Source organism: Diadema antillarum, unplaced genomic scaffold (assembly GCF_040938485.1).
Source record: "Diadema antillarum isolate AM-2024a unplaced genomic scaffold, OU_Dant_1.0 seq00000845_RagTag, whole genome shotgun sequence".
Lineage (NCBI taxonomy): Eukaryota > Metazoa > Echinodermata > Echinoidea > Diadematoida > Diadematidae > Diadema > Diadema antillarum.
In genome coordinates, this window is record NW_027271719.1 from 87,727 (window position 1) to 103,834 (window position 16,108).

At 37.4% G+C, this 16,108-nt stretch overlaps 1 protein-coding gene across 1 annotated transcript; it reads left to right on the plus strand.

Annotated features, from left to right (window-relative positions):
- The first annotated feature begins 186 nt into the window (after positions 1–186).
- LOC139740251 (protein inscuteable homolog) lies at positions 187–10,568 on the plus strand. The gene is made up of 13 exons (XM_071650833.1): positions 187–248; positions 910–1,055; positions 2,143–2,206; positions 2,529–2,649; positions 3,392–3,444; positions 4,242–4,350; positions 5,824–6,069; positions 6,645–6,816; positions 7,425–7,600; positions 8,475–8,622; positions 8,683–8,814; positions 9,308–9,384; positions 9,970–10,568. The coding sequence occupies exons 1-13, from the start codon at positions 199–201 to the stop codon at positions 10,108–10,110; spliced, it is 1,635 nt and encodes a 544-aa protein (XP_071506934.1). The 5' UTR covers positions 187–198; the 3' UTR covers positions 10,111–10,568.
- Positions 10,569–16,108: the final 5,540 nt, after the last annotated feature.

A 16,108-nucleotide genomic window follows, 5' to 3' on the forward strand; every position in this document is an offset into this window, starting at 1 on the left:
TTCTGTCCAATATTATGTAGTTGATAGGTTAGGGGAGTCCATTTGAATTGACTTATACATTATTTTAAAGCCTACAGTCTGCTCTTTCAGAATTTGTCTTTTCAGCTAAAAATCTATGTCTGGTGACTTTTTGTTGGTTTTGTTATGCAGGCTCACATATTTTGTCTTTTCATCTCTTGTAGGAACTTGTATGGTCCCATGGGCCAAGCCAGCTTCAACACTGGACATCCTCAGAAATCTGCACTCAGGTAAAGGCACTCCTTATTATAAATACAAGATTATTTCATGATTCTCTGTATAGTCAGGATTATCAAGGTCAGTGTACTCTTTAAATGTAGTTTAGGTATGTACCCGATATGGAATGTACATATCTTTGTACCAGACAAAATTGGGTAATAAAGTGCTGGTTAGCATGGCGCAAGAGAAGTTAAAACTCAAAGCGACAAATATAATTGCCACACTATTCAGATACAATTGAATTATGTATCTTGTGCTAAAGGGAAGAAATCTGCTTGAAATAATTATGTGATTGGTCTGTATCTTTCCATATATGTAATGTTGGTGCGTAGTTGGTATACGACAACTGCTTGGAGAGGTATACTTCTTCCAGTGATGTGGTATTAATATATAACAGGAATGTCCTGGTTCAATCCCAAGTAGACTACAGGATTTCCTCTGGAGAATATCCTAGTTGGCAAAGGTTGAGGCTACTTACCACTACTAACAATCCTCTCTTTTAACCTGTTTGAAGATAGAAGACATACATTTACACATAATTTTTTTCTCATGACAAAGTTGTTTCCATTTACATTTTAGTTTTAGTTGTTCCTTTAGATAATTACCAGAAAGAAATATCTTAACGGGGCAGCCCTCAGTCAGAGAACTTGTACTGTATTTTGTGGAATTCAGGTGTATGATCAGTGAAGTGGATTCTGTCCAGCGCTGGCTGCTAGATCTCCAGGGCGCGACGGAGGGCGAATGCATGACCCTCTTGGAAACGAAGCCCATCCACAACTCACCGCTCAATCTGGAGAACGTTGCCGCCACCATCAAAGGTGCAGCATACATGCAGACTCTCTCTTGTACTGATGTTGCCAAGGGTGATGATGGTGGTCATGGTAATGATGGTGATGGTGATGATGATGGTGATGATGATGGTGATGATGGTGATGATGGTAATGATGGTGATGGTGATGATGATGGTGATGATGATGATGATGATGGTGATGGTGATGGTGGTGATGATGGTAATGATGGTGATGGTGATGATAGTGATGATGGTGATGATGGTGGTGATGATGATGGTGGTGATGTTGGTGATGGTGGTGGTGGTGGTGGTGATGTTGGTGATGGTGGTGATGGTGGTGATGGTGGTGATGGTGGTGATGGTGGTGATGGTGGTGATGGTGGTGATGGTGATGATGGTGGTGATGGTGATGATGGTGGTGATGGTGGTGATGGTGATGATGGTGATGATGATGATGATATTGTTGTCGATGTTGTTGGGGCTGTTATGATGGCGGATTTATAGAGCGATGACGGCAGTGGTGATGATGATATCAGAATTGAGATGATGTTGACAATCATGGCAGAGTAGTAGTATATCATTGTGTGCCCAAGAGAAATACATTCTCTCGGGTACACTATGATACATAGGAATGATATATTTGGTGAAGAGTATGCTGGCAATAGTGATGTTGCCCCGAAATTGGTGATGGTAGTCATGGTAATTATGACACCAGTAATGATTGTTATGATAGTGGAGTGGTTTTCACAGTAAAGACACTTTTTAATTACAGGGGTGAAATTATGGCTGTAGTGATAATTATTGTTATGAAGATGAAATTGATTATTGTAATCATGTTCTTGTGAGAAAAAAGTGATAGTTATTGAAAACAGTGATTATGGTTTAAATGCAAAAATGTTGAAAATTAATCAATGTAAGATTAATGTTGTGGAAGTCATAGCTAGTAATAATGATATTAACAATAGAAACATTGGTGATGATACAAATCATAATTGTACAGTGATGGTGCCAGTGTGTTTGAGTACTAGAATAGGGGAAGAACACTAAAGTGAATATAAATATGCTTTATATGTCACATTAATAATTCTTCTCCTTTTTCTTACATACCTGGACAGAAAATATCTACAGGTTGCAGCAGAGGGCTGATTGCCTATCCACTGAAATAACCCAACTCTTCAGGTGAGTGTCAGTTTGAATAATTCGTGGCACAGAATTAAATCAGAACTATTCAGAATATTTTTGTATTAGATGGAATCTCCTCAATGTCTTTGTGAGTGCTGAGTATAGGTTTTAGTATGGAAACAGTTGTATCATCTGGAAGTTTTAATTAGTTTTTTGAATGTAAAGTAAGTAGGTAGTAATCAAAATGTTGATCTTGCCAAGAATTCTGTAAATTTGCTTCAAGACTTCATGGCATTTTGTCTACTTATTTGTAGAAAGTATTGAAGGTGCATATGCGTGCAATAAAAAACTAACTTCTATCTTTTCTTGTTATGCCCAGAAAATTAAAAGCAGGTTCTATGAAGCAGCTGCGGCCAGCCATTTTGTCTCTGTGTGTCCACATACGATCCTGCCTGAAGGAGTGCAATGAGTTCTGCCCAGATATGGACCACATTCAGAGGGTAAAGATTCAACCAACATAATATTTCATTTGCTCGAGAGTCATCTTCTTAGAGAACTAGAAATGATTAAAATGATGCTGATATGCCTGCAAGTGAAATGACAAATCTAGCATCTTCAAATACTTCTAACTTCTGTTGTAGGTCCAACTTCAGAGCACACATACGCTTGTAAGATTTCTGTTAGCATCAGCAAAAATCAGCAGTTGCCTATGAGAGAACTTTTACTGAGCCATGAAGAAGAAATATATTGTCTTTGTTTTATAGTGATATATTTTTATATTCACACATGAAGAAGAAATGTATTGCCGTGAAGGTATATATTTACACATTATATCTGTTTTAATTGGAAGCAAAATACTCAGTAATCTAATCTACAACAGTGAAATGTAGATGTAAAACCAGGGCCTCTATAAAGTTTGGAACTTCAGATATATGACATGAATATTACAGTATATTTCTGACTGTTTTGACATATGTTATTCATAGAGAATATTTTGTTGCTCTTCGAGAATACCCAAGAATTCTCTGCTACTGACAGCACACCTTACACTGCAATAACTTGTGCAAAGGAAATCCTGTTATGTAATTTGTCTGGTCATCCACCTCTGCAACTTTGTATTAGGTATCCATTAATAGCCTCCCTCAAATAGATTGAAATAGATATGCAAGGAGAATATGGTAGTGATAACATGACTATTACTTGGATGGGACTGAACTCTGGAATTTTTTGTTAAAATTTCAGAGCCAGCAGCATGTTACAGATGAGTTAGGAGGGCTCGTTAAGATATTTGAAAGGTGAGACAATTTTGAATTTGTGAAATCACTTTCAATAAGTTCTATATTGTTTCACTATTACATGTAACTTCCAGGAATTTTGACTAATTTCAGTAAATCAATGCATTGCAAGTGCTGTTTGTAATGTAATATTGTGAATGCATGTAGAATATTAGCACCCCTTAAAGTTTTGTTTATCAAACCTTGCATAAATGATATAAATATGTGCCAGCATCTGTCAATGGGCTTGGTTTGTACCCTTTTTGGTGTATGTCTGGATGAAAGTGTTTCAGTTTCAAAGAATGAAGCCTGAGGCAGACAGGCAGACTACCTGTGGTCTAAGACTACTCTTGACAGTACTTGTGGATCAGGTCAGTTTCAATATACTTTGGCTTTTTCAAGTGTTTCCAGTGAATTTCCAAGTAGGCTAGCATTGAGGTTTTAGTTAGTAATAGAAGTGTTGAGACTGATCATACAAAGTCCACTAATGCTATATTGTAAAACCGGATGTACTTGCATGAGCTCTACGAGACAACTTTATTTACAGTATCAGTGGTTATCCTGTAAAACTTGACACCAGATTGTGTAAAAGCACATCAGAAATGTTCACCTTTTAGTTTGCCATTTTGTTACCGGTGTAAAACAAATTACTCTTTTTTTTTTTGCAAATGCGCAGCAATGATATCTATCTATCTATCTATCTATCTATCTATCTATCTATCTATCTATCTATCTATCTATCTATCCGTCAGTCTGTCTGTATATCTGTCTAAGTATTAGAAATCCTAAAGTGTTTTATTATCTTTTGCCTGTTATAGGAGTGAAGGTCTGAATGGTAACACACAGATGCTGGTTATAAAGCCCCTGGCATCCCTGAGCAAGGCATTAAACTCATTGCTTGATGCTGTTCAGACAGAACTGGTGATGGTAAGCAGCAGTGCCATAATATATACTTTGTATTTGTGTCCTTTGGGAAAACATTTTCTTGTGTGATCAAGTGGCAGACATGGGAAGCAGCAAATAGTAAAATCTGGGCACACAAATTTGATATGCTGTGCACATATGAGGGTGCAAAGATGCTTAAGCTGCATAGAGATGTGGATTATAATTATATACACCTTGCTGATTGCAGGCTTGTTGTTTGATAATGATGTGAAAAAAGTGACAGTGGTTTGACACAAAAAAATTGAAGGTATGTAATTCTCATTCATGCACGTTTCCTAACCTTTTTAATGTAACGCATGATGATGTTTGTCATAGGGAATCTACCGAATGTTGTCTCCTCAGGGTCAGAAATGCTACGTTAGCAAGGTTATTAATCCTGAGATGCAGTGTTGTAAATCCTTTCAATGGATCATTCTGTATATCCCCTCCTACATTAGTCATCATCCATATGATGTTCTGTATTATCCAGGATATGTGACTGTGCATCACAAAACTAACAAGTGGTAACGAGCCCCCATTCTATTTGAGGGCCAAAAACAGGTGAATAGGTCCCCCTAGTTAATCTTTACTTTTTAAAATCATCTGAAAGAGCAATCCTTTGTCTACATGATTCTAAAATTTGGGATCATAAGACAAAATTGCAAATTATACTTAAAGCAGTTTTTCTAGAACATGTTTTAGCCGAATAGTGTAATTAGGTAGGCCTATGTCTTAGGGCCCATTATTTCTTTATAAAACCCTTTGCACACTCTCCACTCTCAACTTAAATAACTTCTAAAAAGATAATGCCACGTCTTTGATAGTTGGCAGTAGTCCTGAATAGAATGTACTAAATCACGGTCAAAGATATGTAGCATAATCGGATAATCCCTTAATTGTGGTTGCCCTGGAGGTTTACATCCTGTTTTTGTCCCATTCATTGTGCAAAGCACAAATCACTTGAATAGACCCTAAATTTCAAGGCCTCTTTTTCTCAGTGAACATTTTACCAGAGTGTGGTCTTTCTGTCCATTATTCAAATAGCTTAGGAAAGTCCATTTTCATTGAGTAATACGTCATCTTAAAGCTTAGAGTCTGCTCTTTCAGAATCTGCACTTATGTAAAAGTCCATATTTGGCAACCTTTTGTTGGTTTTGTGATGCAGGGTCACAATTTGATTTGAGATTTATGCTTATGATATATAATGGACATATCTGGTAAACTTGTGCTCTTCAAAATGAGATCAGGCTTGTTATTCAGTGGTGCATCATTCTAATTCAGTGAAATACAACCCCAGTCATTCTGCATTTGGAAGAATTTTGATGTATAGTGGGATGTAGAAGCCATATATATTTACGTAAAGTTTCATGAAATGAGTTCCTCATAAAATTCTACTTTTCAGAGGAAACTCCTAAATCACTATTCACTTTGCGTTGCTCCCCTTCCCTCCACCTTCCAAATTTGCACACTGGACAGAAACTGGTCATGATGGTGCAGGACTCGGCCAGTGAGCTCAACGTAAAATTCGCAGTGCTCACGGTGTACGGCTTGAGCCAGGAGAGCCTCTGGCTGCGCAGGCTGCTGGTCAAGGGGAAAGCTCTGGGGGCGCTCTTGGCTGTCTGCCGCATTGCCACCCTCTCCATACGCAGCATTGTGACGACTGCGCTGCAGGCCATCTCCACCCTGTGCTCGGAGCCAGAAGGCAGGGAGGAGTTCTACAAGGTGGGAGATCTTCCTCTCTCTCTGTGTTCATCAGTCTCCCTATCCTTCTATTCATCCTTCTGTCCATCTTTTCTCTCTTTTTTTCCCCTGTTATTCCATATCCACTTTTTCAAAGTCCTATAATTTGAGACTAAGGGAATATCAATTCAAATAATTCTCTTCTCATTTCCATTTTGATGAGGCCACGAGGTCACTCATAAACAGAAAACCAAGACCTCCTTACACCCAATCTTTTTAATGTGAATCTTCATTGATTGATCTTTGTTGTATATGTATGTTAGAGAGTGCCAAAATTGTAAGAGAAAAATATGGTTAGTCATGTATAGAAATTTACATGCTCTTCATGTCCTACATGGATTGATACTGAGCTTCTTCCTCATCAGTTGTACATCCAGTCAGCCAGACTTCCTTTTAATTTACATGATTGCAACTATTTGTATGACTGTCTTGGTGATGAAAAGCTGTATAGGATGTGATGCAAGTACTTGCATCATAATGAAGTACTGCAGTGAAGGTGTTTTGTTGAGGCCTACTCATGGATGTTTTATTCATAATGATTTTTTTTTTGTGGTCAGATTGGTGGTCTTGGAACCCTGAGTGAAATCTTGGCCTCGCCGACAGCCAGCGAGAGGGTCAAGCAGGAGGCGGCCTCAGTCCTTGCAGAGATCACCTCCCCGGATGTGGACAGCTACCACCGCATGCTCTGCTTCATCGAACACATGGAGGACCTCTTACAAAACCTGACAGGTCTGTGGCACGGCCGGTGCCACGTTTTCAAAAGTGGGGGTCCAGTAACAAGCAAAAAAAGAAAAAGGCCATCAGCGCAACTTTCTGATCTCAACTTTAAGCATTGCCCACAGATATGAGTCATGATCAGTAACTGATCGATATGACCCTTCTGCACTTGCAAAAACCAAGTGGACAAAGTCAGTGTATATTTCAAAACTGTGGTTTGCCTTCTAACAGCCCCATATGAATGCAATGTTGCATCCACAGTGTCATATACACTGTATATATATTATTATTAGACATCATATACACAATGCTTTGTAGCTCATTGTGTTGTCTCTGGGTGAATCTCTCCCCTTTTTGCAGTCCCAAGCAAAACATGATGTTCATCTGAAAATCCAGCATACTGTAAAACCAGATATTTTTGTGTGCACAAAACTTTTTCGAATTTTGCACGGAGCAGACAATCATGAGAGTAGAATGCATGTTGAAAGTTTTGAGTACACAATGCATTGAATACCAGTGGCAATTTGCGAAAGTTGCATCATGCTGTGTATGCTTCGTGTTTGACAGTATCCTCACCATGTGCATATTATGTGGATGAGTGTTATTGTGTTTCATTTCAGCCCTTTGTGAGCAGACCTGCAGCACAGTAGTTTTCCTGGTGGCCACGTCCGCCATCGCCAACATCACCTTCATGGATACCATGTCATCGGACTTCCTGGCAGCATTTAACACCGGCAAAGTCTTGATCGAAGGCTACATGAAGGGAAAGGTTCCCAGCATGTACAGCAAACACCAGGTTGACATTTCCTTCCTCAGTGATGGTCATATTTCTTTCATTCTCTCTGTGCTAGTCTGTCTGTCTGTCTTTCTCTCTACATAGTACGTTGACCCTAGATCATCTCTCTCTCTACCTCTTTTTTCTCCAAAATTCCTTCATCAACCGTTCTTCTTGCAGGCTCTAACTGTACAGTGGTCTTAGAATTATAATCATGAGTCAGAAAATCAAATATATGAAACATATGTCACCGAATACTTGGTTCTGATTACCTGACTTATATTTGATTTTCTGATGTATATTTGATTGCATCGTTTTATGCAACATGGCCCAGGTCTCATATTCTGGCACTGGGTGTGCACGTTTGCTTGATTGTTGTTTTTTTATCTGTGTTTTGTGTTTTCAATTCTCTCTCCTCACCCATCACCAAGTTTGAAGTGCCAGTCTGAGTATACTTCCCAAATATCAGTGGAGTCTTTTTTTGTGATGGGTTCACCATGCACAGCTGCCATCTAGGATATAATCTTTGCCATTTTGAGAACATATTTATACATATATATTTTCAAAATTTGCTAAACTGTTTGCTAGACTGGAGCAACAATATAATTAGGTTTATAGTGTAACATACAAACCAAGCTTTACAAAAGAAATTAACCCGATGAGTGTGGACTAACCTGTCTGAGTATTCTTGGGACTTGTCTTCAATGGGTTACAAATGACATGTATGTAAATGAGGTTTTGGAAAAGACAGGAAAATGTCACTTAATACTTCAACAACAACAACAAAAATTGTATGGTTCAAAAACTGCCCCATGACTGTCATGACTGCAGGATTAAAAAGAATACAGCAATTTTTTTTATTTTTTTTTAAATTTTTGCTCAAATTGTCTGCTAGGTCATGACAATCATCGCCAACATGTCGGGGGCAGAGACCTGTAAACGGCAAATCCTCGAGGCCGGTGGGATGAAACTCCTCGTGGAACTACTCCATCTCGGCTCCGCATCATCCAGGAGAAAGACCTCATCCTCGTCGGTCAAGACCAGCGTATGCGATGGCCCGTTACCCTGTGAGTTGGACGACGATAGTGGGGTAACAGAAACAGTCGATGCGAGTCGGGGTGCTGGAGCAGTGACCGGGACCTCCACTTTCGACCAGGTGTACCACAAGGCTGCTGTTGCACTCGGTAGGCTGTGTCGAGATTATGAGACGGCCATGTTGGCGGTAGAACTTAATGGTGAGTCATGAAAATATCCTATTTTGAATGATTTTATGTAAAAACAAAATGAATTTTATTGACTTTGAGCATGTTGGCTGTGGCTAAAATCACTGATATGTGAAAATGTAGCTGACTTTTAAAGATTGATAACCATCTTTATTGTTAGGTCTGATTTTGGTGAAACCTGTTCCATTGTGTTTATCTCATTTTACATTTCACAAAGTTGCTTTGAACATATTGTGGAATGTTGGATTTTGTGAAGTTGGGCACTGAGGGATTGATATGAGATTCTGTAAAATCAAAACTTAACTAATGGTAAACCTAAAAAGCACAAATATTCAGTTGCTTTTGACTTCGTACCACTTTGTGGTCATGCAAAATGCACCAAAATTTCCAGTTTTACAGTAAGTTGGAGGGGTTATTGTATTGAGTTGATAGAACTGTAATGGAACAGTAGGGGCAGAGAATGTAGCAAATCCATTTTCCTTTCTTTCTTGCTTTTAACTTGCAGTGATTCCAAGGCTTGTGGAGCTGTGTAGACATCGCAGGGAGAGAAATGATAATGAATCGGTCCTTGTTGCCTGCCTAGTAAGTGTGTGTACGCCTGCCACAGATAACAAATGACATACTGGTATATTTTTTATCAAAACATTCAGATTATTATTTTTTTTTTTTGCTTAATCTATATAGCACATAAACTTTTGTGTGTAAAAGTGAATTCAGATGATACCTTGGTATAAATTGAAGTCTTCTCCCCCTCTCAAGTGATACACGTTGGCTGAAAACTTGAGTTTAATTCTTAAGAAAAGTATGATATACAATGTTGATGTTGTGTCATAAGAGTGAGAAATTCTTCATTATTTTTTCTCTGTTTTGATGAGATGGAATGTCTATTCCAATTATAGCTTTCAAAATTGAAAAAAAGAACATGATCATCATTGCGTGTTTACATGTTCAGTTAAACAAGGAATTAATGACAGATAATTTCCATGCAGTTTCGCAGAATAATTATTTGTTCATAACTATGATAATCACTTGATAACGAGTGCACAAATATAATTTGTCTTTGTGTGTCAAGTGTACACTGAAACCATGCCTGCAATGTATACCAATTGTCTCTGTTTTGGCACATGATCATGAAGAGTTTCTGGCTCATTGACTTCTCTGTTTCAGGCGGCGCTCCGCAGACTTCACAGCAATGTGGGCGGGTCACCTTTCAGGGAAGAGGACCTGCAGTCTCTCGTCCAGCCCTGCCTCATGGAGTCATTCCAGGCCTGCTCCTCCTCTGACGAGGGCAGGGAGAGCTTCGTGTAACTTGGGGCCCTGACCTTTGACCTTTGACATTTTCTTTTGGCATGCACACCACTCAATTCACACTCACTGTGTTCCTATTAGCTGGAGATGGCTGCATGGGAAGAAATGTAGAATGACTTTAAAATGACCTATGAATATGATATTCCCTTCTGAATCGAGCCTGACAGTTGTCAATAACCAAGAAATTATGAAAGAATGAAGAGAGCATACAATATATCTATAGTTTATGTGCTTTCAAATGAGAAGGAAGAGCATGAGATTCAAGATTGCTATCTGTATGTTTACATTTGTATGTGTGTGTGTCTGTGTGTTTGTGTATGTGCTTGTTTGTGGTGTGTGTATACACACATGCTCCATTTGTTTTGTTCAAGCAACCTGTGAGGATGCTTGGAGCTCAGACTACCAGTAAATGGACATGTAGTAAAAGTTGTCAAAAGTTGGAGAAATTCAAAATATTATTTAAGTGCCTGTGGTGTGATGAATTGACAGTACTTGCCACTTATTTGTTACAGATACCAGTTGTAATAGTTGTATGCATCTATATCTGGAGGTATGAATATTACTGATAAGTTTCAAAGCCAGAAGTGTGTGAATTTAAGGGCTAAGGGTATCACAACTTTTAACTGTTATTCCATTTGTGTGCATCAGTGATATAATGCACAGTGTACCAAAGATGTCTTATTTTGATGGATCGATCATGAGGAAATGGTGATATATTTTTTTGATAAGAGGCTACAGTATTATACCATAATCTCTACAGTCATGCTCATTTTGTGTGCATTTTTTATGTGTGTTGTTGTATCGTAAACTGACTGGAAGACACACAAGCAGTCTAGGAATTCCAAGGAAAATTGAGTGAATGCTTTTTAGGATGTTGATGGAATGCATAATCAAAGCACACCCCAGAAATATGAGGACAATTTGAGTTGACAATCATCTCTAGTACTTAGTTCCAACAGCACATGCCATCTTGAAAAGATTTAATAGTTTAATTTTTGAGTGCTTGAATATGTGAGTAACAATCTAGTATAGAGTGTATTTGTCACATTCGGTAACTTTAGTAGTTTTAAAAAAATGCTATGACAACTTTCTGATGGCAATCATTTTGCACAGAACTTATATTTAGACTGTTGTACTCCACAAACACATTTGATATGAGCTGATAGTGAAGTTAGCAAACTAGTCTTCCATCAAGGCATCTTGAGCTACACTCCACAACAAAAACTTTACTCCCCCTACTCTTCCATTAAAAAAAAATCTTTACTGAACTTGCAATATACTTAATAAACTCTCCAGCTGACAAGTAGGGTGTGTGTTTGGTGTGCCTGTTTTGGCTTAAGGCTACATTTCACAAGTGTCGTAGCCTCCCAAAAACTTGTAGGAGTGTGTTGTCAACGAGATGCTCTCATAACCCACTCGACCAGTAATCAACGCATGCGCACAAAATAATGTGCTTTAAAGGGATAGTACAGTATTGGTGGAGATGAGAATTGGGCTTTAAAATTTTTGCGAGATACCAAGAAAACACTTATGATATAGCACAGAGCATACCATTTTAAAAGGAATTCAAAGTTTATTTGATGAAAATCAGGTTTGGAATAACTGAAACATCCAAAAACAAAGTAAAACAAAGCGATCGTTACAAAGTGTGAGTCCCACACTTTATCAAAATTGCTCTTTTTTGGATATCTCAGCCATTTCAAAACTAATTTTTATCAAATAAACGTTGAATTCCTCATAGAATTACATGCTCTTTCATATTTCATGAGATTTTTCATTATCTCATCTAAAAATGTTAGAAACCTGAAATAAGGTCTCAACCAGAACTGTACGATCCCTTTAAATGGACATTGTGTTCCTTTGAACTGCATATTTGAGCTTCGATGAAAATACTCTCAAATATATCTCATTCCAGTGCAGGAGGTAGAATGTTTGGTGTGATGTTTGTTTGTTTTGTTGCTTGTAGGTCCAAGTCTGTGTTGTAGTCTGTTGAGCATTTTGTGACACCATTGTTTGCAATATCTCAGGGATTTACTATGAAAAATATTTATTCACATGTACAAAAAATATACAAAAAAAAAAGGAAAAGAAAAAAGTATATGATTTGCCAGATATTTGTGTTGAAAGATTATATGTATAGGTGAAGATGTTTTATTTTGTAGAATTTAATGGGTGAACTTGAGATATCTGAAGGTTAACCAATGTGATCTGATCTGCATTTCTGGTTGCCAGTGACAACTCGGATTGCTCTATTTCATCATGTCGTGCCCCTGTTCAATGGAATGACAACTCTGTGCACTTCTTGCTTAAAAACAAAGCTGGTAATGGTCTACTATTAGTTTTGCACCGATATGTCTGTAAAGAAATTCATTTGTAGACTGCACCCTGTATGAATGCTTTCCAACATCTCTGTTAATTTGAAGCAATTTTGTTTTTAATGTATTTGATGATATCAAAGAACAATAATTTTACAACAACTCTGTCATTTTTGGGGTCAAGGGACCAGAAAATGTCACATTCCCACAGAGAAAGAATACACAAGGAAATAAAAGCGAATCCTGTGATCACTGTTCATGTAGTTTATGTATAACCAATGCATACTTTGTCTGTGTAATCTCACCATGGTCAAATACGGAAATTATACTTTGACACGGTTGCACCGTCAGGTAAAATTAGCATATGAATGAACTGTTTTATCGCAGATATCTCCGAGCACAAAATCAAAATGTAGAGCAGAGAATCAGCTTTAAGTTTGCCAGTTGCTGAATGTCACTTTGATATACTACATTATATATGTTTCAGGTTATCTGTGGTACAATAGTAGTATGTGTTGTTTTGGATACTATAATGCTTTATGTTGGGAAGTAATTACTACCATGAGCAATATATCTGTGAGATACACATGTTTGTGAGTTAAATGTAGATAATCCCCAGAACAACTTAATTTATATCGAATGTGTCAGAGCTGTATTTTGTGCATTTTGTATATTGGTTCACCAGAGAGAAATAAAACGAGTATGCATCAGATAATAGATTTCATGTGTCCTGGAAGCCTTCCGAATTATTCAAAGGACAAGTCCACCGTCATCGACATGTGGATTGAGTGAATGCAGCAATATAAGTAGAACACATCAGTGAAAGTTTGACGGAAATTGGACAATCTGTTCAAAAGTTATGAATTTCTAAAGTTTCTGCGTAGTCACAGCTGGATGAGAAGACTACTACAGTGTATGATGTCACATGCGTAGAACAGTATAATGAAAATATAAAGAGAATTCCACAAAATTTCATATTTTGAAAAAAGTACACATTCCCTTGACTCATTACTGATGTATATACATTGTAATGGGTAATATTATTCCCCCTGCCTTTAGAAAGAGGCAAGTCAAGAGCTATTTTACTATGTGAGAAGACATCACAAGCTGGTAGTCTTCTAATATCCATCAATGGCAGCACAGAAACTTCAAAAATTCATAACTTTTGAACGGACTACCCGATTTTGCACAAACTTTCACTGATGTGTTCTACTGATATTGCTGCATTCACTCAATCCACATGTATATGATGGTGGACTTGTCCTTTACATTTGAATTAAACTAAACAGCAGTCTGCCTTAGGTAGCTTCAGGGGAACCTGATCTACATTATGTTGACTTTGTGTGTGAGTAATCAAATGCTTTCTAGTCTAGATTGACTTGTGCATGTGTGTTCGATTTAAATGAAAACCTTTATATCTCTCTCCATGAAATCAAGAGCTGCAAGTCTCTTTTCTTTTCTTTAGCATTTGCAGGTCAAGCATAACATGGTCTTGAATGTTTGCACATGAAAAACATATCCACTTTGAACTGTGGTTTTGAGGCATGTTTGAATATCGGAAGAACAGCTACTTGAGGATCTGGAGATATACTCAAAAGTGCAGTTCCACGTGATATTCAAAACGAATTGATTCAGTAAAATCAAAACTTACGGCATGGTAGAAGTTTCATAGAAATAGAACAAAAATTAAGAAAGGTACATGTATAGGATTTTGAAGTTTCACATGCCTGTACTGAATAGTGATATTGACCACAAAGACATACCGGTATCCAAATCGGGAGGGGTGATATGTCATTACTTCACAACTATCCCACTGGTTTATACAGTACACAAATATACAATCATGTTCATTGGTCATTAAATTGAGCAATGAACCATTCCTTTACACCAAAAGTTATTTTAGGCATGTCAACATTAGACCTGAATATTCATGCACAATATTTCATAAAGGGATGGTATCGTTTTGGTTGAGATGGGGATCCAATTGTTTCTTTGTGAGAAAATTAGAAACCAATTATGAAATAATACAGAGCATACAATTCAAAGAGGAATTCATACATGTAGTTTATTCGATGAAAATCTGTTTTGAAATGGCTTGGATATCTAAAACAAAGCAAAACAATTGGTCCTTAGTATTAGGACTGAGTTTAATGAAATAAACTTTGAACTCCTCTTAGAAGTGTATGCTCTTTAATATTACATTTTATAAGTAGTTTCTCAATTTCTCGCAAAAAGTTAAAATCTGAATCCCCATCTCAACCAAAACTATACCATCCCGTTAAACTAATTCTTCTGATTTTTTTTTTTAATGTAAAAAAAGAATAAATAAAAAAATTAGTGAACATTTGCCTGTGGGTCAAAATCACATTAGAGAGACATACCTAATTGGCAAATGTGATTAAATCACTCTCCATTTTGTTCAAATTGTGACCCTTAAAATTACATTCTTTTCACAAGTCTTGGACGAAATTTCCACAATTCTATTCAATTTTACTCTCATCAAATGTGAGTAATTGCACTTTGAGAACACTTGCCATGCAGACACAACATTGAGACAATATTACATCTAGGGAAATCAGAAAGCTGTAGGCAATTTCTCTCCTTTTACTGATACACGTTTTTATTACTACTGAATATTTTACAAGTGTACATTGCATGTCGCATCAAATGAGAATCGCAAATGTCTGCCTTGTAAACAACACCCTATACAAACTTAAAGGTACGTTTATTTCATTGATTGTTGAAAATCAGATGAGTTTGTGAACATAATACATCTGTCAAAATGAAACATAAGTTATGGCTAAAGTCTCGAGGTATGAATCCCCTTCCTAGACAATATAAATTAAATTGGAAAAGAAATTTGTTAGTACCAATCTGGTAAAGGGGGGGGGGGAAGGGGAGGGCATAAATCTAGAGTAGAAAATTCTGTTTAAGAATATAAAAAAACAAAATGGTAACGAGTTTATTTCAATATGATATTCATTCAACAAGTCTCAACAATTTGGCTGTTCAAAACTCTTTGACAATCATTCCCCCACCCACTGATGATGTGGGCACATGAAAATTACATTTTAGTACAAGGCATTCCTGTTCCTGTGTGGTTGGTTTTTCTTTCTGGTTGGGGTGTGGGTGGGGGATCCTTTCTTCTTCTTTTTTTTCCTAAAACAATAACAAACAACACTGTCTAGATCTATGTTAAGTTCTAGAAATTTTCTGTTTGTGTCCACAACACTGGCTCCATAAAAGTGTGGCTTCACAATGTACCTGCCAATACGATTTTTGAAAGGAAAAAAAAACCCACCCTATACTTTTGCTATATGTGAAAATGGGGAGGTAATTTTGTTTAATCACTATGTAAATACAGTACATGAATCTATCATTTATCCTGCTCAAAAGACAGCCTTTCTCAGACAAACGTGCATACAAGAATATCTACAACGTACCACACCAAAGAGAGCCTTTTCATATCACTGAGCTTCAAAGTGTGACCTTGTTGAGCACTAAAGCCCATCAGCGTGCAACAATAACACACAGTTATTTGAGCATAGAAGTTGATGCATCATCTGCATATTTGCTCACTGCAACAACCTCTGTACCCAGTCTCTCCCACACAAATTAGAGAACACTTCGTCTCTGCCAATGTCCACATCCTGAAGTTATTCAGAGCATCTGTGTTTTATCTT